The sequence below is a fragment of the Oryzias latipes genome, chromosome 14 (assembly GCF_053564925.1).
Source record: "Oryzias latipes strain Hd-rR chromosome 14, Olatipes_Hd-rR_3.1".
NCBI classification, from domain to species: Eukaryota; Metazoa; Chordata; class Actinopteri; order Beloniformes; family Adrianichthyidae; genus Oryzias; species Oryzias latipes.
Window position 1 is genome coordinate 22,546,775 of NC_136250.1, and position 24,174 is coordinate 22,570,948.

The window sequence follows — 24,174 nt, forward strand, 5'->3', positions numbered from 1 at the left end:
CATATGTAAGGCCTTAGGCACATGTATCCATACGGGGGTTGCCATGAAGGGGGCATTTAAAGAGGAGCAACTGGATCTTAAAGGGAGCGCGGATGTTTCTTTAAGGGTAATGCAGCCATCTTAAAGGACGTCATGAATCCTCATATACATACACTTATATATATACACTTACCACACGCAATGCGTGTGTATCGTGAAGTATTCATAACGATAATTTAAGTTACCCGCACTTATGATGTACGAGTGACGCTGTCCTAAAGCAGGACTAGAGTAATTAGTAAGGTGCCCACACTTGTGATTGTTTAATTCCCTCATTTCTAACAGTCAGGCTATTTGCAAGGAGTGTATTTTTCACTTGAACATCCCCATCAGGCCTCTTGTGTAGTGAGGAGGGTGTGAAAAATTGAGCACACCTGTGCCTCACATAATGTGTTAACTACAACCTGTTGCACACAGCATAGTCTTAGTAAAAAATGTGCGTGAACATTTTTTCTCTACGGGCTCACCGAGGGGTCTGTGACCTTGATATACACTGCAGGCCCCCTGTGTGCCCCTTACATGTTTGCCCTTTTTTGCCCACAGACAGCCCATGTCCACCTGTAAGAGCAGGTGTGAATAAAGCAACAAGTCGTTACCTTGCATCACAGCAACAACGGATTTAAGCTTTTGTTGTTTTCAACAATAGTATTTCATTGAGTCAGCTCCACATGGAGCATTTAAAGTTATTAAGAACTAGATTCCTCCTCACAGTCAAAACAGAAATACTCACCTATCTATCCTTCCTCTGATCTGTAGAAGAAGGCAAAGAGTGAATGCTGATTTGAAGCTGAACACAGCAATATGTCATATTATGGTGGCATGTTAGTGATGTGGGTGTGGCAAATGAAAACAGAAGTAGCTGTGGAAAATCAAGACATTTTATTTGACTTACAGACATGGAATTTGGTGAACATACTCATTAGCACAAGACGAGAAAAACTGCAGCTGCTATGAGCCCATTACTGTCATGATTTGAACATAAAATGTGACCTAAATGCCACTTTAGTTCACCACACTGAACCTAGCTGTCACTGTGAGGCCATGGTGTGTCCAATGTTTCCTGTCATCTCACAGTATTACTTTCCTCCATCTTCACAAACTCAGAGTGAAAAGGAAATCCAGCAGCTCTCCATCCCCTCGCCCAAAGAAAAGAAAGAAGAAAAAGTCTGGAAGACGAAGGAGCCGGTGAGTGAAAACCAAACCTCTCACAGCGTAGTCTTGTTAAATATGACGATGATTAATTTGAATTGAAAACTGCAAATGAGTCATCAGATCCCCACAACTGCGCAGATGGGGTGAGCGGGGATTAGCAAATGAAAAGCTTTTGTTTTGAGGATGTCAGCAGAAAACATGTGCCTGAGAGCAGAGAAACTCAGCTGCAATCTGAAGCTCGTTTTTGCCGTCAAGCATAAGCCCATCTGCTTGTCCTTGTCCTTCCCTCTCTCAACAGGTTCGGCAGCTCCTCACCCACTCACAGGGAGAAAAAGAAAAAGAGTGGGAAAAAACACAAACGAGACAGGTGAGTGTGCACATCTGCGTGGGTTATTGAAAGGGACAAACTTTAGATTTTCAGAGCTTTTGTAATAACTGCTCTTCAGTGAGGTTCCTGTTATTTAGTACTATTGAGAATGACAGAATAGGGAAAAAAAGATGGTAAAGGTTAAAGAGAGAACTCTTGGCCAAGAAAGAGAAGAAAACACAGCAGAAGAAAAGAGTAATGGGACAAAGATGAGTGAAGAACAGAATTCAGGAAGGAAAACAGGATGTCAAAAGTTTAAAAAGTAAAACACGCTACATCTAAAGCTGGAGAAGGCTAATGAAGCTTTTTTTTAAAGAGACATGATGATAGACAAAGAAAATTGTTTGATCACATGAGACAAAGAAAAAAACTGACATGGAGTAAAAGATAAGGGGCTTTAAAGTCCCACTCAGTCATCTTTTGATCTACTTTCAAAGTATTCCTAGTGGTCTTTTAATTATGATTACATTGTTTTTGGTCAAAATCCCCAAATCTGTTTTCTAGGACAGTTTGTGCTGACCAGCAAATGAGCAATTGTTCATTAGAAATTCACCTCTGGTCGTGGGCGGGACCATTGGTGCAGAGCATCCCCGCCCCCCTCACCTTCCCCATTGCTGAGAACTCAGAGCACAGAGTTTGTGACACGCCCAGGTTATTTCCTATGCTACAAATACGTTCTTTTCCCAAGAGCATTTTGTCGTCTTCTCCTGATTCACAACAATTTAAATAAAGAAAATGTGAATTTTAAGCTTTCTTTATCCTCCATCGTCAGAAAAACGCTACAAGAACATGTTAAAAAAAGCTTTAAAAAAACCTTTCAATCCGAGTGGGTCTTTAAGAAAAAAACAAAAAGAAGAAAAAGAGGTGAGTAAGAAAAGTGTTTTATGATAAAAAATAAGTAAAAGAAAAAAAATTTGAATAGATGAAAGAAATAAGAAAACGCCATTATAAAGAGTAAAGAAAACATTGCAAGACTGTACATACTGAAAATTTGGAAAAGATCATTAAAGAGAGAAGAAGAGGAAAAACAAGGTAATATTGAGAGAAAGCAAAAAGAGAAATAAGAACAAGAGAAAAAAATAAAAAGCAGAAATCTGATCGAAAGAGATGTAAAAAAAAAAGCATCACACAGTAAGAGACAATTCAGGAATAAATGGAAAATGAAGGAAGGAGGAGGGATTGTAAAGACAAAAACCTATCAACAGTCAAACGTTCAGAGCCCTGTAGTATAACAATAAGAAATTGTAGATAGACTTCCTCCTGCTTCTCCTCCTCTTCCCCTCCTTCTCAGACTGTCGGGGGTGTCATGGCTTAATGTGCTGCTCTAATAACCTAGCCTCTATGAAAGCGCATCACACAAGAAAAATGAGCGCCTCTATAAAATGCTGAAAATCATTTTGCTGCCCCACTCTGCTTTATCGCCTCTCCTGCATCCACGCACATACTACACAGATTCCTATCTATCCTCTTCGCTTCTCCCCCACACCGCCCTCCCGGCCTCCCTCTGGATGCTCTGCATTGCAGGTACTGTTGACATGTGAATAATGAATAGAAGCAGACCTGTAGGGGTATCATGCAGCGCTCTGCCCCGCAGCCATCCTCCCATGAGGCTTCCTTTTAAATTGCATATTGGGAAGGGACTGCAGAATTATTTTCCTGTTAGCATGCAGCTGCATTGCTGCACACTGTCAATGTTCAGCCCAGTGCCCGTCCACAAGCTTTTGCAAGAATGGGTCGTAACATTGAGACTCTGACTGTTCTCCTCGTAATCCTCACATAGAGCAGTTTTCCTCTGATAAAACACCAGCTGCAGCTCTGGCTCTTATTTCAGCCACACATGTTACTATCACGACTTTATTACTACACTCTCAAAAAATCACAAGCGTACGTCCCGATGCTCTCTCTCCCACTACAAGCTGCAAACTGTAGGTGGATAGAATAGCAGGGGACATGCTCAGGAAAATAAGTCAGTCATGCAGAGACTAATCACTATGGTAACTGCAACGATGATGGTAAAACTAAGATGAGGGTGATGTGTAAATTTACACTTGACACTGAATGATACAACATTTTTTATCTTAAAGGTCACTATATTGTTAGTTTACAATAAAAATGGCCTAAAATCAAAAACAAAATTTGGTCCATTTCTCCCTCCCCCGAAGAATTTCCATCTTTTTTTGATTCACTTATGTGTCGGCTGTGCTGTGTAGAAGGATCAAAGCTTCGTGGGCTGTAGTGTTGCTCAAATCAAGTTACAGGATTCTGTTCTTCAAACAACTGGACTTTATAGAACCACCCCAATAAATATGTACCCATTCTTGTAGCAGTTTTCCCAATATGGAGAATAAATATAAAGAAGAAAAAAAGATATTAACCACTGAATATTTATTTGTTCCAATCAAATACGAAAAAATGCTGTGTGAAATAGATCGTATTTGTGTTGTAGAAAATATGCTCACTGAGCCACAAGCTCCCTGCTCCGCTCCATTCTGATCCATCCACATGCAGAAAAATGGATCCATGAACATCTTTGTTTTCCTCGTCTGAGCTGGAATCTGGATCTAAACTGTACGGCTGGATAGAACCAATATTGCTCATCACTTTGTTGCTCCAGAAATTTTAGTTTGGGGGTGTGAGGGACTGTAAGCTAGCGGAGGGGGGTGGGTTTGCTCTGCACAAACTGTCCCACCCAAAACTCAGAGGTGAATTTTGAATGAACAGCTGCCACTCTATAGAAACAATTTCCTTTTTTTAATTTTGGCTAAAAACAGTTATCATAATTAAAAAAGACCACTGGGAATACTTTTAAAGGGCCTATATGATGCAAAATCAACTTCACTGAGCTTTTAAGCGTATTATAATAAATATAATGTTCATTCCTCACAAAAACAAATTCAAAGCAGTGTTTTGCTCTGTTCACGCATCTCTGAGTTTTCCTCTAAAAACCTGCTCTCTGAGCAGCAGCCCCTCCCAATCCACAAAAACAAATGGGTTGTCAAATTGTGACGTCACAAAGTGAGGAACTGCACTGCCAGCACGGCCCCCAGGCCAACACATAAACACACAAACTCTCTCCGTGGTGCTACCCACAAGGAACAAAAGGTGTTGCCTCAAAGATTGAGTCGTCTTATTTCTGGGTAGTAAATGAGCTGCAAAAATAACTAATATTTTGTTAAAAAACGTTCTTTAGTGTGGTAAAGGTAATATATTATCACATATATGGATATAGTTTACTCTGAAAGGCTTAAGAATACTATGACATAGGCCAGGGGTCAGCAACCTTTACCTAAAGAGCCATTTGGATCAGTTTCCCACAGAAAGGAAAGCACAGGGAGCCACACCACTAGGGGTGTTAGAAATAATCGTTTCGCCGATATATCGCGATAGTTCATTTGGCGAGACTTGTATTGATTCAAAATGCTGTCAGGATATTTATTTATTTAATTATTTATTTTAATTATTTATGAATGTGATCTTTCTATTGATCTTTTGTCCATTTCCCACAACCTTGAATAGACTTTTCTGTCTTTGTTGCGTGGTCTAAGCCCCTCCCCCTGCCTTTCTTCCTGTTCACGTCCTCTGCAGCTCCAAGTTGTTTGTTTGCAACCACCACCCCCCCCCCCCCCCCCCCCCCTCCAGCGTGTTCTACACAGACAGTGCAACATACAGTGACCATACAGCAAGTTGACAGGATAGTAGGGGCACCCTCACGGAAATGTAATTAATTTTACGCGGAAATGGGTGGTTTTAGTCTAGGAAAAAAAAACTTTTTGAAGGGGGCTCATGTGTCCCCTACGAGATTGCCACTGACTGTCTTTTTAGAAGAACTTTCCATCCCATAACAGACTCTGGTCGGCGTTCATAGCTGCAGACACGCCCCCTCCGCATGCTCACACTGCTCTCTTCCTCCTGCACTACCCTACGGTGTTAATGGCATCACGACGTGATAGTTACCGTATTTTACTAAACCACAGAGAGCCCCAGGTTGCTGACCCCTGATATAGGCCCTATAAAGCTGATCAAAAGATGATCAGAGTCGGACTTTGAGGTTCATCTTGAGAATATTTAGTTGCTTATCTGAATAGCTTCTTCAGTTTTAACATCTGCTTTTAAAAAAATCTGGTTATTTATCTGTTTACTTCAGAGGTATGGCAAAAAATTGAACTTGATGTTTGTGAGCAAATGGAAATGTCAACAATCCAGTGCTTACAAAAATGATCTTAGTCGTTGTGGCTTGGAGGTGGCACCATGGGTTAATGTTTTAGCCGCCTGAAATGGTCTAAAATTGTCTGTGTATGTTACTGAATCTTATCTACTGTCTGTGTGTAAAAGAATGAGCTTTGTGAATAAAATCATGATGATTTTGTGTCATCAGGTCTGCATCTGACTCCAGGAAGAAGAGAAGACACAGGTTTGTACAGCATAACACAGGCGGATGCTTGTCACCTTCATGCAGCTGTGTATCAGAATAGGATGTTTCTTATTGTCTTATTGTCTTATTGCTGTTTCTGCTGCTGGTTCTCGCTTGTTCAAACAGCATTGTAAGGGACTGATCCTATACACTAAGATTCTGTGTTGAACTCTCAGGACTTTATGATCTTATGTCTGATTTTTGTTTCAGATCCAGCAGCCCAAAGAACAAACACAAAGACAAGAACAAACAGAAAAAAAGGTGAGACACACCTGGAAAGATTTCCTAAATGAGCCATTGTAATTGCATCAAGATGTAAACAAATGGGTGGATTTGATACTTGTGCCGCACAGTCATCATGTATATAAGGTAAACAGAAAAAAAGAAGAAAGAATCTTACAAAATTAGTAAGAATGTTTTTATTTATTATTTTATGCCTTGAACCTGCAATCCAATACTCAGACTCAGAGAAGTAGTTAATCAAGCACAGGAGCCTTAACTCATAAGAAGAGTGCACAGTTTTATATTTCCCAAGATTTACTGCTGAGCTCTGTGTGGCTCTGTGTGTGTGTGTGTGTGTGTGTGTGTGTGTGTGTGTGTGTGTGTGTGTGTGTGTGTGTGTGTGTGTGTGTGTGTGTGTGTGTGTGTGTGTGTGTGTGCCTGGATGTGCTTGGTGTTCATCAGATCCCCCGGTGAGAGCCCCAGCAGGAGTTCACAGCGCCAAGGCAGCTGCTGCAGCTCCCGGAGCGCCTCCCTGTCCTCAGCCCACAGCACCTCCAAGTCCCCCGTCAGGTAGACTCCTGAACCTCCGCATTCACGCATTTGGTTTTGTGGTGCGCAGACATGGCGCCACCGACTGAGCTGTCGCCCTGGAGACCGCCAGTCTCTCTTTTGCATTCACTCTCCTCCCTCTGGGGGCAGATTGGGATCTTAGCGGTGTCTTATAAGAATTCCCTGTAAGTGGCTGTGATACCTCTGTCTGCACTCAGACTCAGCTCAATGCTGAAGTGTTTATTAGGCTTCAAATGCTGCATGTTGCACTGCTTTTGCAGAATAATTCCTTATCAATCTCTCTCCTTCAATGTGCCTCTTGTTTAGATTATATTCTCCTTTAACTTCTTTTGACAATGGCTCCAAAACTCAACAGCCAGGATCACTTTGATCAGGAAAGCCATTTCTGTATTTTTGTCTTCCAGACCGAATTCCAAGCACAGGACAGATCAAGAGAGAGCGTCTGCCCCCCCTCTGTCCCCGGGGCCCAACATTCCCACCGAGTGGCATAACGGGGACCACACCCAGCGAAGCCGCAACGGCAAGGCCGGCAGACTCAAACACGCCGACGGCGAGAAAGGGAATGATGTATGTAATCTCCTATACTGCTCACCCTCCCTCCCCATCACCAGTGGCTTCTACCAAAGTCTCTCTAACGTGCTCTCCCGTGTGACTTGTACATAAACGTTCGCTTTCTACTTACTGAAACTCTTGTTTCTCAGTTGTTTCTGGGTTATGGGTCACCTTTTCTAAAGATTCATGGTATCATGTTTGTAGAAGGCACTTCTGTCCTGTGGAAAACCTGCTGCTCCTGCTGCTTTGTTTCTGGCTCCATCTTTTATTTGTTTTTGTTTGTATGCTTGATTTGTTTGGTTTTTAAATTTTTTAATTTTTACTTTATTTACATTTTTGTAGTTGTCGTTTGCCCATTACAAAAGAAATGAACAGATTTAGCCAACATGTTTAGAAAATTACAAACAGGCCTGTACTATTTCAACAGCTGGTGAAGCAAAAAAAATGCTGATATAGGGGAGGAACTTTATCAAACGTAACAACCAAAAAAGAGAAATTCAAAAATATATACATATATATGTGTATACACATATATATGTATATATTTACAATGGATATACTTAGATATTATGATAAGTAATGTTTTTGTTTAAACTGAAAAATAAGAACCTTTTGACAGGTTTTCAGTTTTTTACTTGTTCTTACAAATATCCTTTTTAACAATCTGGATATGTGAAATTGTGCATTTCAAATATCTAAATCCACCCAAAAAGCTGAAGGAACAAAAGCAACGCTTCTGTTGAGAAAAAACAACGCTTTAAAGATCAGAAGGTTTTTCTTTCTTTTGGAAGAGCTTAGCTATAGTCATCAACGGCCACTTATACTGTTGGATATGTAAAGAAAACATTATTTATATAAATAGAATTTCACAAAAAATAAAACATCTCTAAGTCACTAAAAAATTACAATAAATGCTTTTGTTTTAAAGTAGAGCTTTGTTGTTTTTAACTGTTATTTATCTAGAAGGTGAAACATTAAAACTGGTTGTGATTTAATTCCGCTTTTCAGCTGATACTAAAGGTATCTATTTTTTTCTTTTTTATTTACATTTTTTCTGTTTAAATGAAAAATACAGGATTAAAAAAAAAAGATTATTTTTTGCAAAGTCAGCTTTATTTATAGAGCACCTTTTCTGTTACTAAACACCTCAAAGCCCTTTACCGTACATAAAATAAATGCCAAATATAACAGTAAAAATATGAATCCTTAAAAAAGCCCCCCAACACACATACACACGTTGTACAAAAACAAACAGGGAAAGAATTCCATAAAATCAAATTAAAACTTGAGGAAATCTAAAAACTACTGAAAAGCTGAGCTAAAAAGATGAGTTTTAATTTTTTTTCTTTAAAAACCTCCACGGTGTATGAAACCCTCACATCCTCATGAAGGATGTTCCACATGTTAGGCCCAAGGTGCCGGAATGTGGCTTTACCGTAGGTGGAGGACCTGATACAAAAGAAGGTCCAAATCTATTATAACATTTATGAAACAATGAAAGAATCTTAAAATTCAACCCAAAGCTTACTGGGAGCCATTGCAGTTTTTTACATGACATCTCAGTTGTTTGAAGTAAAGTGAATGCTGTTCTGTTTTTCCTGTGAAGACAACCTAGGACACCAGAGTCTGTTTTTTTTTTCTTTTTTGGAGGAAGACATAGACCTGCCCTGATTGCCTGAAAAACAAAGACCAACTTTTGCCCAAACCGACCTAAAATGTTAACACTTTCTTCTATTTGCCAGCCCTGCAATGATGCAGATAATAAAAAACCCAAAAATACTTTAGATGCTGCTTGTCATTTAGAAAATGCTGAACTTTTTGCCTCTCATCTGTCTGTCTTCCGGTTAATTCAAGAGTCCAAGGGATAAAAAAAAAAGTTTTTTCCAAGCCAGGGTGCTATCAAATATCAACAGAATAAAATAAAAGTCATAACTTTTGCTAGAGAAATAAGAATGGTTTAAAGAATATCTATTTCAACTTGGCTGCAAACGCTCTGTAACAATATCTCCTGAGAGCTGACTACAAAAGTTTGCATGTTTCTGTGAAATCTCCTCTGTTTCTGTCTTTTGGTTATTTCATTCACTACAGTTTGAGTTGAGGTTGTATTTACCCATAAATAAATGCCCAAATGTTTCTTTTCTGTTTACACTAAAAGCTCTCAAATGGTTTGGATGTGGACCAAGTAGGTTAACGGGGTACGTGGACTCGCTTTTTTCTTGTCAGCGTAGTGGTTTTTTTCTCAAGCACTGCTCAGCAACAGACTCCTCTTTTTCTTCAGGCAGCAAGCAGCTTCTGCCAAAGCATCAGGAGTCAAACACATGCTCCTCTCTACCACTTTACTTCTCCGTGTTGATTTGCATGTTGTCTCTAGTTAGCGGGATCCCCTCTATCCCCCAATTAATGTTACTCTGCGGTGTCCAAGCGAGTGGAAAACAGCAAACAAAACGCACACTTGAGATTTTTTTGAGGTGAAGTGCGATGAGGAGCAGGAAACTGGTGCAGATTTGTCAGGCAGTGTCTTTTCAACACAAAAAGCTCCAACCTTTCAGGTTTTTACATGTCAAAGTGATGGCGCACTCAGGAGGACGTGTGACAGATCAGCCAAAGTTTGAGTTGTTTGACATAGCAAATGTTGTGCGTAGCAGCTCTGGCTTTTCATCTGTTCATCTCAGTTTGTGTTTCTGTAGTTGCCCGGTTGGGAACTGTCTGATCCGCTGTGTGGGAGGCAGTACTTCAGAAAACTTAGAAAGAAGCAAGGTTAGAGCTCAGACACAGGCATGTTTCTGTCAAGCAGAAATTTATCCTCCGAGCCTTTTCACCAAAAAAGCTTCGAAATTCAGCTGAAATGATTTGATTAACTACTCGATGTTACCTTATGCAGGTGGAGGAAATCATTAAAGTCCCACTTCAATTATCTTTTAATCTATTGTAAAAGTGTTACCAGTCGTCTTTTAATCATAACTTTGCCATTTTTAGCCAAAATTAAAAACAAACCTGTGTCATTTTCTAGGACATAGTTTCTGCAGAGCAGCAGGAGTTCATCAGAAATTTGCCTCTAAGTTGTGGCTGTTGGTGCGGAGTAAGCCTGGCATAGTTTCCCATCAACGCTCCTTTACACTTGTTCCCGCTAGCTTACAGCCCATCACAACCCTCAAGCTAACATTGGCGAATGCGATTCCAGCTCAGAACAGGAAAACAAAAACCTACATAGATCTATTTGTTTGCAAGAAGATGCATCAGAATAGAGCGGAGCAGGCAGACTGTGGCTCACCGATTATAGTTTGTTTGTAGCAACTACTAGCATTTTCAAAGAGCATTATTTGCCTGCTCCTGATTTACCCCAATTTGAATGAAGAAATACTCAGCAATGCAATTTTGAAAATAATTTTCCTATTATATTTCCTCCATCATGAGAAAATCCCACAACACCAAAAGCACAATTTCATTAGAGTGGGTCTTTAAGTTACAAATACTGCACGTATCTTACTATTCCAAGGTGTATAAACCTAGAGGAACATTGTTGTAAAAAGGTTCCATAGCTGCTCTGGACAGACCAAAAGTAGAGTAGTGTTCTGTTTTTGCATTGCAGATGCATAAATGGCAGGCTTTAAAAGAATTGCCCCCTTTGTTTGTCTAAGTCTGAGTGACTTTTAGAAAAAAAGAAATTGTGAAAAAGCTTAGAAAAATAGAGTCAGAACATCACCAAAAAGCATGATAACACTAAGAGTAACAGTAAAGCGAGTAACAATAAACTAATCATACATACAAGGGAAATTGAGACCAAGTGAGTGTGACGTCACCCATAGAAATAGTTTACTTCTGGGTTCAGCGAAATGAAGTCAATTCATACCCACTTTTTCACAAAATGGATGCTGCCGTGTTATTTAATGTATTAAAGTTTTAAAAATACATTTTGAGGGTTTTAGGGTTTTTAATGTGTTATCTAAAATTCATCTTTGTAACAATAGTGTTTTTGAAAACACACGCGTGGAGCAAACAGTCAGGTTTGATCAACTTTACGCATCAATTTAAAATAATAGGTGACACATCTGAGAGGCTTTTTGAAAAAGGATTTCTATCACTTCCTAAAAAAACCCTCCTGCAGAACGTGGACTTACTAACACTTCTCCGAGCTTTTCTGGGACGCTTGACAACTGCGTCCCACATGGCGAACAAACAATTCCAGAAAAGAGCCCTCTTGTGGTCCTCTTGGTCATTACTAATGAATGCCTTTGAACAGAAAGCCTTTGATTTATGAGAAGAACTGGGACATCTCACGCATTTATTAACACAAGTGTGATTTTCCTGAAGCTATGTAAAGTGTAAACAACCCCCCCCCCCCCTCATCCACCCTTGTTTTTAAAGAGCTCCAGTAGACTGCATTCCTCTGCGTTGATGGTGATGCACCAAGAATATGACAGAAAAAGTCTGAAGTATACATAAAGGCCTGACTGTCAGTGGGGTCCCTCTCAAAGATGCCGACTCTGCCGTTTGTCCATCATAGCAGTGCCCTCCCAACATCCCCCCCACCCCTTGCTGCTGCTCATCTGTGTCCCATGTGATTCGCGTTCCACTTTAATGCTCTTTTTCTAACATTTCTGTCACATCAGCTCTGCATGCCATCCTCCCCTTACCTCCGCTAATATGACAGTTATCCCACTCCACCCCAACATCTGTTTGGAAACAATTATGGCTGCATTTGTTTAAGCGAAGAAGACAAAGCAAATCATGTAGTCCATAGATTCATCTCTCCGTTTGAGTTTGAATTCCGTCTGGGTCTCTTCTCCCCTCTTCTATCTTCTTTTGCTGATTCCTCCTCAGTCTCTGGACCAAATATTGTAGCTTTGATACTAAAAGAGGTCATTGTCTTTTTCCCATTTCGCTGCGGAGAACATTCCTTTCTCCCTTTTTTCTTTCTTTCCTTTTTTGTTTTTGTTTTTGTTGATATTGCATACGTGTCACTGATTGAAATGGAAGGTAGGTAACGCTTTGCCTACGCACGTGATCTTTATGCAGATGAGAATGTGACAAGCACCCTAGCCTGAGTGACGTCAATGTTTCTCTCTCTTTCTCTCTTTCTGTTGTTCACTGATGGTCTTCAAACCAAATTAATTTGGATTCATCATTTATGATTTGACTCTCAAAAGATTGGATTACATGGCGTTCTGGTTTTTCTCTTTCCTCCCTAACTTCATTCTGAAGTCCAGTTTCCCACTTTATCTTGCAGGTCCATTTTTTTTCCCCCTTTCTTTTCTGTTCTGGTAGAATGCATTTCTGTTTGTCCAGCATCTCTCTGTTTGTTGGTGATTTAGATAATCTGCCATATGATTTCCACCACATTGATTTCCTCGACTGTTTCTAACAAATGTCTGAAGCACCAGTGGTTGTGTGTTTTCTTATTAAATCGCTTAGTTTCGTGGAAAAGGCTCCTCTTTCAGTACGAATCAGAAAATGCTTCTGTCGATCACGCAGTGTTTAATGCTGCACTTCATAATGCATGCGGAAGAGCCTGCTTTATTTGCTTTCATCCTTTAAAAAAAGAAAAACAGCTTCGGAGGGTTACTTCCCATAAGCAAAGTGTCACTGAGCTTCCCCACTTTGAGCTCTGAAACTCTCAGATCTCAGGTCTGTTTTCGCTGGAAAAGTTCTTCCTGCTTAAAGGATAGTGCTGGCACCAGCAGGTTTTGTCTCACCATAAACAAATCCAAACAAAAGACCAAATCCACTATGAGTGAACAGTTTGATTATCCTGGAGCGGCGGGTTTATAAAATATATATTTGAACAGTTTCAAAATATGTATAGAGGTATTGAGGATGTCACATTTATTTATTTAGTGCATCCTATCTTTTGAGTTTAGAGAGCTAACTTCCAGTATTTTTGCATGAACTTGTGAGCTTTTTGCATTGTCTTTCATCTTAAATTTCATATGCAGTCCACTGTAATTACTTTACTAAAAGCATAAAAAGCACACGACTAAGGCAGGTTAAATAAAATAAAATCAACTCAACTTAAATACAAAATAATACATATTTTTTTAGGTGTTGAAATTTGAGCAAAAGGTCATGCTAAGTATATTCTTACTGCTTTCACAGGATCGAAGAGTTTAGGTGAATCAATGATCTAAATTTTGACTTGAAACAAAAGAACAGAACCAAGATATGACAGAGCTGACATAAAGGGGTGAAAAGCCTGAGGATTTATTCATAACAACTGAAAACCATGAGCCGAAATACTTAGACATAGCTGGGTCAAACAGAAACATTTGAGATTATTAGACATAGTGTCATAGTTACATTGAGGAACAGAACCTAATCTAATCTAAACCCAAAGCATACCCAGAACCAAACCAGAAAGCACAACCCAAATCCCAGATCCTGACACCAAACCTGATGTGCCTCACTGAAGACAATCAACAGGAGACTAATAAATAAGTCAAGTTTATTTGGAAGGGTTTTTCTTTATTTTGAAGTGCTTTTTTTGTCTCAGAATGACCGTAAGTCAATTTAAGCAAACACCCCACAGTTACCACTTTAAAAAAATCAAACACAATTTTGCGTAAAAAAAAAGTTATAATAAACACCTCATATCCATCCTCGTGGATGCTGTGGTGGGATGATGGTGATGGTTTCACCCCAACATAAAGCCTTAGTCCCTACTGCTCAGGAAACGGGCAGAGATCAGCTTTCTGTGGGTGAAAAATGGTCAAATCACTATTCAAAGAAAATATTCAAGCACATTTTTTCTTCGGGCACGCTGTGACCTACAGGACGTAGTAGACACTTGCACCTTACCAACGACTAGAAAGTGGTATAAGGGGACCAGATGACAGCAACACCTGAATGTCATAAGTGCCAGCAACTCAGATGAACGTGACAAATACTTCATAATACAGTTACCACACACATGACAATCATATGCTCTATTTTCATGATGTCTCTTGAGGTGGCCTCAAGGGGAACTGCTAGACACACCCGCACTCCTCTTACGATGCAGCCACTCCTGTTTACAGCCCTCTATGGGCCCAGACAACCCAAAAACCCACATGTGACTAAGGCTTAAACGGAATTTTTGCATAACTGAGATTCCTTTCTATATGAGAGGATTCTAGAGACAGGTGTAAAGCCATCTGCTCGGCAAATGAGCAACAGAGTAACCAAAGACAAAGATTCTAGGGTTTGAAATGTTTTATTTTATGGTCTAAACTGCACACCAATTAAAATTTAACTTAAAAAAGGTCGTATAAAAGTTAAGCTATGAAGCAAAGAACCACATTTCTCCATAATAGTCTGAAAAATAGATGAAGACAGAAAACTGTTATTTCTATAGCTAAAAAAGATACAGGCTGTTAAATCAGAGGTGGTACTTAGTAGTGCCCAAAGTTTAAATAGTGTTTCTTTAGTTTATCAGGTTCAATCTGTGTTGCTTGAACCTGTTATGGTCCACAAAATATATGTGTGTTGAATTTAACAAAAGGGATTGTAAGAGAGGAAGAGCAGAGGAATCATTTTTCATGACTCTCTTGACTTCACATTTATGTCTTATTTAAACCACATGACAAAGGATTGTCGTCACTTATGTCAGTTTTGACAAATGAAACCCAGAAAGGAAGAAACTATGTGATAAAAACTGCTGCACATCCTTAGTAAAGATCACAGGTATAAATCCCCTTTTACTCGTTTGTTTACTCGCTTTTACTTGTTACTATCGAACTTCTCCTTCCAAGTTTGTTTAAAGCAACTTATGGCGTTGGTTAAAACATTGATTTTTTGCTACCAGGGTCTAAAATAGTCATATTTTTCACATTTTTCAGTCAGTTGTGAAGTTGATTAAATGAAAAACATGTAAACCTGTATGTACATGTAAAACAAGTTTTTGGATTCTGGATTTGGTCTTTCCTGTTTGAATCTGTAAACAGAGACAATGTTTAACAACGCTGGCTTTATCCTTTAAAAAAAAAGGTTGCACACTAAAGGAGGATCTTTCTGGTTCATGATTTTGTTGTGATATTCCAAAGTTTAAGGGTTATTATTTTTTTTATCTGGTTTTAAGGAAAATTATGATTTCAAATTGTCAGGAAATGTAACTGAAACATCCGTTTCAGAAAGAACTTCTTGCTCACTGATGTTTACAGCTCCTTGGAAACCAATGGAAACTTACGTAAGAGTATTAAAAAAAACTCCATGAGCTCAAACCCAGAGGTGGTTAACGTGTAAACACGTCAAACAGAGAGCGTAGAAATACACTTAACGGAGGTGAGAAGGTAAAAACATGAGATGTTTGAACTCTGCTCAGCAAACCGCTGTGTGATTTTCACGGCTGGTGTTTGGGCCCGGAGGATTCGCTCCCTGTGTGAGGGACTCCCCTGCACATTGTGGTTTTCCTCTTTGCTTTTTGAGTTCTTTTCTCTTAATTTCCATGCATTGTCTCATGAGTCACTGGCAGGGAAGGGTTTTGTGTCTTTTTCTCTTGCATTTTGTGAATCTAATGATGCACTTATGTTGCCCCACTTTTCCCTTTTCTTCATACCTTACCTACTAAAGGAGGGAATACCATTTTATTGGTAAGTGGATGATAACCAGAAGGGAGTTAAACAAGAGTAACCGTTAAAAAAAAAAAATCAAAGACAATGGGTCGCTGTTCACTCCTCAGCAAATGTCCTCAGGAAAAGATAAATCCACAGAGAGACAATTGAGTAGCAGACAATTTGTTTTCTGATTGATTCAATAATTGTGATCTTTATTTTGTTCCTTCCATTTCTGTGATGTTCTGTCAGTTGTCTTCTCTTTGTTTTGTTTCATTTTTTTAGCCATTACCAAAAAAGAAAAAAAATGTACAGAACAAGTCCTCTTTTTCTACTCTCAAACTCTGTAGCTCTCTTTTTTCTGCTCTGAACTTATTTCACACTTTTGTTTTCTTTTCCCCCCTCTTCCTACTCTTCCTAGTTCTTTTTGTTTGTTTTTGCGATTTTGATTTCTTCAACTCATTATGGTTTTGCATGCCAAGTATTGCATGTGCTGCACCATAGAGGACAATCTTTAAGCCATATGGAGAAAAACTTAGATCTTTTTCTTTTAGATGTTTACCTTCTTTTGGCAAGTACACCATAGCTCTCACTTCCAAACCTGAAAACTCTCTAATGCTGCTTTATCTTTTTCTTTTTTTTTGTTTTCTTTCTATTATTTTTCCTTGGTTGGTCATCCTGTCTCTGCAGAGGCTCAATCTACTGACTGCTAGCCAGTCCTCTGTGCTGAAACAGCACAAGATCCACAGCGCCACCAGCAGGAGCCAGACGGCACAGACGTGCGAGGCAGGCGAGGCTGGGACTGTGGACAGCAGGATGCCAGCCGTGGGGGGCTCCATTACCCAGGGGCCAGGGAGGAGAGGGGGGCAGAGAGGCCAGAGGAAAAGCTCCCACTCCCCTGCTCGGAGCAGCGACTCAGCCAACTCCCAGCACAACCACGCCCACAGAGGGAGAAACGCACGCCACCAGAGAAAGTAAAAAGGCCTTCTTCTTCTATGAAAACATGTGTACTGATATTTTTTACCTGTACAAAATTATATTTGAATTTTACAAACATAATTGGGCTGCACAGTGGAGCTGTGGTATACACTTTTGCCTCACAGCGAGTCGATCCTGGTTCAAATCCCGACTGGGACCTTACTGTGTGGAGCTTACATGTGTTCCTTGTGCATTTCGGTTTCCTCCTACGGTCCAAAAATATGCTTCATAGGTTACCATAATTGGTCCTTCTAAATTGCCTGTAGGTGTGAGGCTACTGAATGACTCCAGACAATGATAGTGATAAAATAGTTTGTCAGAAGATTTATTTGCTTGTAAGTTGATGATGATAATATTTTATTTCGGACATATACTTCAAAATGAAAAATATGAAAAAATATATATAAACTAAATAGGGAGTGAGAAGAAGTGAACGCCCCAAATGTATACCTGCATCTACTTTGTAGCCCTGTATTTTCTCTAATGAGTGCACATTCAGTTTCAGATACCCTTATACTAGCTCTGTCATGCGATTTTTTTGTGCGATTAATTAATCGTGATCTGTAATTAATTATTCGAATTAATCTATTTTTAATCTAAACTTTTTTTAACCTAAAAATTGCTGTAAAGCGCCGTTTTAATATGTGTTTATTCAAATTTGTGACATTTTGTCACAGTAAAAGATCAAAATACAGCTAAAAAAACTGCTTTATGAAGATTAAATAATATAAAAGACTTCCTGTTTTAACTTTTACACCAACAAGGGGGATTTTTTTTATTTTTAACAATTAAGAAAAACTAAAACGCAAGAACAAAACATGAGGTACACTGTGTTATAATTTAACACATAAAACTGTAGGAAGACTTTTCTGAGTAATCCAAAAATATTGACTTAAAACTTCTTATTAAAACCAAAATAAATGTTGGCATACCTTTTTCCAAAGTTTACCCGTAAATTGCAATCATCCGTCTACTTACCCCATTATTAAAGGAAGACATACACCTTGTCAGGCTTTGTTCCTGTAATTACAAAGTCTCATGGACAACCTTACAGCAGCAACGCGAAACGCGCCGTGTACTCAGCTGTACACAGACACCAGGACTTGCACTGGAAGCAATGTAAAAGGCGTTTTCAGCTGAGTTCAAATAAACTTTTCAATCAAGTAAAAAGTTGGATCTTTTTTATTTTTTATTTTTCAGAACACGTCAATAGTTACAGATAAAAAAATCAGATTAACGCAATTTGAAAAAACACACTAACCTATCTGTGATTAATTAATCACAATTGACTCGATAATACGAAACCCCTAACATATAGGCATATAATTACACATATAGATTATTATACACATAGAAACATGCACACATGGAGACATCTGACACTCATTTGTCATGTATAAACACTCATTTGATTCCATTTAAATCTTAATCCCCAACACAACCAAGTACCTCCCCACACCATTCAGATTTATATTCACAAATATGTACAGATTTGTCACAGTTTATGTGTGTGTTTTTATATGTACAGTTCAATTTGTGCATTCATTATGAAAACAGTTGATATCTGATATCAAGGAAGGATCATTTTATAACTAAATCTGTGAGTAAGAAATTGCAGTTGAAGAGTTTATAAAGCTATTGTCAGAGTCAGTAAAATGATTCCCTTTCTGGAAAATTGCAGACATGATTGTCTTTACACTGTAAAGCCTTAATCTGAGACACTCAGCTTTCTCACTGAGTGTTGAATGGAGCTGCTGCAGCTCTCTTTGACAGTTTTCCAGCTGAACAGACACTCAGTCAGGAAAATTGTTTTCATTTGTGTCTGTCATGGTTGAGATTCACGCAGCCAACCTCCGTGTTTGGGTACTTGTCATTTCTCTGCTTGATTTCTTCAGAGCTCCTCCAACAGAGCTGCTAGGCTCCAGAATCAAGCTTCTCCAGAAGATTTGCTGCCGCACGCCTTATTGTTGCATCAGCTAAAAAGAGGACACGTCAAACCAATTTTAAAGATGTCTGTGTTTTTAAAACATCCTCTTCTGCTGCTTTCTATGCAAAAATCAAATTTATGACTTATTAGGATAATAATATCCCCGAATGCCAGCTCAGTGGCCTTGTGATGGAGTTTCCACCCTTGAGACTGGAAGGTTGTGAGTTCACATCCAGGCCTTTTCATACCAAAGACTAAAAATGGGACCCAATGCATCCCTGCTTGACACTCAGGATCAAGGAGTTGAATTGGGGGGAAAAAAATCACCAAATGGCTCCAGAGCACGGCGGTGTCTGCAGCTCATCGCTCCCCCAGGGGGCTTTAAATGAAAAAAATGGAGATTTATTTAGGGATTTTTTTTATGTTTATAGTGTGTGTTTGAGTTGAAATAAAGGTTGATTTTTTTTATTCTGTGTTTATCTGCTGGAAACAACAGCAATGCTAATTAAAGCTCAAATTTCTCAACTTTTAACCAGCATTTGAATGCAGCATGAGTTTGTTGCTGTTTGCAGTTTACACATAATCCCATAAATCTCTCACCATTCATGACATCTTTCTGAGTCATCCTTGAAAACTCTTTATGCCAAATAAAAACATTTGAGCAGTTTAGGTGTTTTTTACACCTGTTCTATACATGCGCACATTGTTTCACTATCTGCTCTTAGATTGCTGCAGGAACAGTTTTAAGTGTGTCTACTGAGGTATATTTACTATCATATTTGCCCATTTCCTGTAATCCAGGACAAAAGGCCACTCCTCCAAGCGCCGCCATCGCTCTGGTCGGGCTCAGGCACACCACAGAAGTCCATCGGCCTCTCCAGGGCGGCGCTCCCACGTGTCAGGTCGGAAGAGCAGGGAGTCCCAGAGCAAAGTAAACCTGCGCCAGCGCAGCAGCTCCTGGAGCAGCGGCCGCTCGTCCTCTCGCTCCGCCTCCAAAGACTGTGGCCCCAGCAAGGTCAGGTCCCCGCACCGACAGATGAACTCCAGGTGAGACCTCACCTTCCTTCTCCTTCGTCGTCCTCGCTTTAGACTCAGCACCTCCTAAGAATTTCTCCATCATGCAGGGAGAGGGACAGCGCCAATCGCTCTGATGCTGAAAGCAGAGCTCGTCGCCGCTCACGCAGCTACTCTCCCATCAGGAAGAGAAGAAGAGATTCACCCAGCTTCATGGAGGCGCGAAGGATTACCAGGTGATTGGAAAATGTTGTGTTATGTCCTGCAGCCCTGCTCTCACGCGGAGACTGAAGTCATTCTGCTGCTGCAAAACAAAAACAAGAAAAAGAAAAAGAGAAGCTGTGGAGGAGCTCCTGCTGCAACCTGTTCAGTCCTTGAGAGGAGTCAAATCAAACAGCTGTGGGCACAAATGGAAGCAGTCTTTGGAAACTCAGTCAAACAAACTGCTTCATACATTTGAATCAGTTCATCGAACACACAGAATGACTGCAATACAGAGGCTGAACAAATGAGAGTTATCTACAAGCCTTCATTAATCTGCTGGCGCGGTTAACTGCCATCAGCAGAGATGAGATTCAGAGAGTAGGAGTTAAGTGAAACACATTGTTTCATGTATGATTTTTGCTCATGAATTGTCAACAGTCGTATCAAAATTACTCTGAAATGCCCAGAAACATGTCAAGGAAGAAATGTAAGCGTCTTTTAATTGTGATTATGCTGTTTTTAGCCCAAGTCAGAACCCCTTTGTTGTTTTCCATGACATAGTTACTGCAGAGCGGCAGGAGTTCGTTAGAAATTCGCCTCCGAGTTGTAAGTTGTGGCCGGGACTGATGGTGCAAAGCAACCCCACACCCCCTTACCTTCCAGGGAGCTTGTGGCCCACCCAGCAAATTTTCAACGTCACAAATAAGATCTCTTGTAAAATTGCAATTTGCATCTGATTCTGATGCAGAATCATTTGAACTGAGAAATACTGAGAAAGGCAATTTCAAGCTTAATTTTCTAAATACATGTCCTCCGTCATCAGGAAAATGCCACTAGAACATATTAAAAACGCTAAACACAATCGTCATGGGTGAAGGTCTTCAAAGGAGAAAACGCTTTCACATTTTCTTAACAATCTTTTACTATTTTAAACTATTTGTTTTTCTCTCTTTTCCCACAAAAGCCTCTTGTTGAAGTCAGAAAAAGGAGTGTCACTGCTTTTTAAGTGTTTTGGTTTCCTCCAACAAGTGTGTGTTCACAGACACAAGTCAAAGTGTGTGTACTTTTGTCTTTCTTTTCTAAATCCAGCTTTAAAGGTCCTCACTCCAAGACGATGGGATGCTGCTGAACTCTGCTGCTGCAGAGCCGTTACCTCGGTAACAGTTGAGCAGCAAGCTCTGCTCGCCTGACTCCTGGAGATTAGCTGAGCAGCACACCATCAACACCCCCTCTTGAGTAAACCTGCTCTCCACTTGTTTTTATTTTTAACCCTGTCCTCTCTGCACCTTCATATCGCCTCTGAAACTCACGTCAAGTCTGAAGCTCACAGTCTTTACCCTCTAATGTCAGAACCGAAGGACACAAGAGGGAAAGTGCTATCAAGGTTTAATGGAGTTATTACTCTCTTTATTGTAAAACCTGGGGAAGGCTATGAATTCATATAGCAGCCATAAAAAGGAGGCATCAAAATGAATCTGGAGAAAAGGCAATATCGTAAAGTTGTTTTTTTTTCTGTCTTGCACGAAAAAGAAAAAAAAATCATTAGGAAAACAAAAGTTTTGCTAATAACCATTAAAATTGTATTCTTGCCAAAGTTTGACTTTGTATACCATAGATATATTTCTTTCTAAATTTAAGAAACAGTTGAAGTTGATTTAAAATGTTATAACATTTGGGATTTTTTCCAGGTATTTAGACCCCAAAATAATCCTGGAGTGACTACAAGTGTAGGAATTTTAGATAGAATTAATTTTCTTACTTCATTAACCAGTTTTGTGCTGAATCAAAGGCATATTTTCTATAATTTGGAACATTTTGCTTGTTTTTAATGGTGTCAGTGAATAGAGTGACACCTTGATAGCATTTATTTGTCCCTCACTGTTCACTGTTGATGTCTGGGTGTTGGATTTCACTGAAAAGAGGTTTGTCTGAAAGCTAACTTGCTAATTACCTTACAGGAAGCACATCCAGGGTGGCTGCTAACACAGTAATCTAAGCTTTAGCTTTTACTAACACTGCAGGTTTTTGGGGGGGGTGCAAACGTGTGTGTGTGTGTGTGTGTGTGTGTGTGTGTGTGTGAGAGAGAGCATAAAGAGCTTTTTTTAACCCACACAGCTATTGTCTTTCAGAATCTGTTCTGATCATAAATCTAATGCTTCTATGATCTAATATCATTAATCAAACTCTTTCTGAAAGAGACTAACACGTCCAACTGCTTTTGTATGACACCCCTCCCCTTTCTCCATGCCCCGCCCAGCGCCCGGAAGCGTCCAATCCCATACTACCGCCCCAGCCCCTCATCAACCAGCTTCGACAGCAGTCCGTCGCGGTCCAGCCGCAGCTACAGCAGCTACAGCCACAGCAGAAGTCCCAGCCGCAGCCGCAGCTGGAGCCGGAGTCGCAGCCAGAGCCGGAGCTGGAGCCGCAGCCGCTCACGCAGCCATCACACCTACTACAGCCGCAGCAGCTACGACAGCCCGGGCTTTTGACTGCAACGCACGCACACACGAGGAACTCTGGCACTGAGCCGCAGTTCAGCTGCCACACTGCTGTCCAAACCCGGGGCCCATAACTCTTCCTCCCTGGACTCTCCTCGGCACAGAGCCTGGAACAAACGAACAGCACGTCGCTGTAAACTTGGTCGTCAGTTTCACATGGTCAAAAAAGTCAAAAAAGATTTCCACTGATCTAAAATGAATTGGCTGAGCCCAAAGAACAAATCCCACTCTGTCAGCACTTTTCCACCCATCTTCCTCGAGGCAACCAAAAACGATTTTATCAGCAACTGTATCCTTCACGAATATTTATACATATATAAATACCGCATATATATATATGTCCTTTGAAAAGGAGCTCTAAGATGACAAAAGGAAGAGAAAAAACACAGTTCAAGGGTTCTGTTCTCATCATGTGTCCATCCCCTCAAACACTTCCATGTCACAGATGCCCACCGATCAAGAGAAGTGAGAACAAAACAGGAACTTTTTTATGATTCCAACTTTCATGTATAGATATCTGTATAGATGTAAACTCCTTTGTGTTCTGGCTTTGTAAACTATGCATTGAATCCTCCACTCAGCTCCAGGAGCTTTGTTCAGCATGGTTCTTGGGGGGGCGGGGAGTGGATCCTCAGAGGATCAAGACTTTAGCTCTGATGGCCCTAGATCAAAGGATCCAGTTCACCTTTTTGGGTTTTTTTGTGTGGGTATGCATACCCACTCTGCAGATGAAACTCCTTAGGAAAACTGCAAACTGTCTTCATGCACCTCAGCTATTTATGAAATTTTATTTATGTATTTCATTATTTATTGGGTTATTTATTTATTAACTTATTGAATCAGGATTGATTATGCTTTGATGCTTTTTTTTGGCATGTCTGACACTGATGGGGGGGGGGGGGGGGTCCTTTCAGGCAGAATGTGCTGCCTGTTAAATTCGTCCAAAGCGTCTCCCACATCCAGACTAGCATAAACTCTATCCATTGTGATGTATTCTTCGGGATGCTGTGGTGTTTGCCTGCAGCGAGGATGGACAGCTTAGCCTGGAGCATGACCGCACCTTTGTCCCTGAATCCATTATTTATTTGCAGCTTCTGCATTATTTAGACCCCTATCAGGAATCCTCACCCTTTTTCTGGTTGGAGAAGATATGTGTGATGGTATCGAGGCAGCAGTGGCGCCCATCTGCCAGCTGGCAATAGAATCAGGGATCAGCCGAAGTCTTCCTTTCTATCCGAGCGGTCTGGTTCATCTGTGGGCGCTGCATTGTGAACAGATGTAACTCAACTATGATACTCTGCAAACATCTTCATTTATTCCAAGTAATGCATCGCGCCTTTGGTTCAATTCATTCTTTGTATTGTACTATTTATTAAACCTGAAAATAAACAGAACTGGAAGATATTTAAGGTGCTCTGTTTGCTTTAATAATGTCACAAGAGGAATCAGATTAAGATCGTTGGTTTGAACCTTTTCAGTGTGTTATCAATGTCAACATTCTGTGGATAGAAAAAGCTGATTTTATCAGCAAGTCATTCCAGGTTCATCATTCAAACAGCCATGAACACGCAACGTGGCTTAACGGACGACCAGCACCGCCTGGTCATAGCGCCTTCATGTTGATAGTAGACAGCCAGATGTTGCAGGTGAACGTGTCTCAAAGTGTCATCAGCAGACTTGCATCCAGACACAGAACTACTGGCAGAGATTGAGACAGA

The 24,174-nt window shown here is 40.2% G+C and overlaps 1 protein-coding gene across 2 annotated transcripts in view; it reads left to right on the forward strand.

Annotated features, from left to right (window-relative positions):
- Positions 1-23,860, forward strand: part of srrm3 (serine/arginine repetitive matrix 3) — a 101,004-nt gene extending 77,144 nt beyond the window's left edge. The window contains exons 5-14 of one of the 2 annotated variants that reach the window (XM_011483759.4): positions 1,144-1,224; positions 1,490-1,558; positions 5,934-5,969; positions 6,180-6,230; positions 6,654-6,761; positions 7,166-7,328; positions 16,526-16,809; positions 19,542-19,787; positions 19,865-19,990; positions 22,216-23,860. In XM_011483759.4, coding sequence (XP_011482061.2) covers positions 1,144-1,224; positions 1,490-1,558; positions 5,934-5,969; positions 6,180-6,230; positions 6,654-6,761; positions 7,166-7,328; positions 16,526-16,809; positions 19,542-19,787; positions 19,865-19,990; positions 22,216-22,447 — 1,396 coding nt within the window. In that variant the 3' untranslated portion in view covers positions 22,448-23,860. Of the gene's footprint in view, positions 1-1,143; positions 1,225-1,489; positions 1,559-5,933; positions 5,970-6,179; positions 6,231-6,653; positions 6,762-7,165; positions 7,329-16,525; positions 16,810-19,541; positions 19,788-19,864; positions 19,991-21,047; positions 21,191-22,215 lie in introns of those variants that run through there. The other variant, XM_020709052.3, reaches the window with a different exon arrangement.
- Positions 23,861-24,174: the final 314 nt, after the last annotated feature.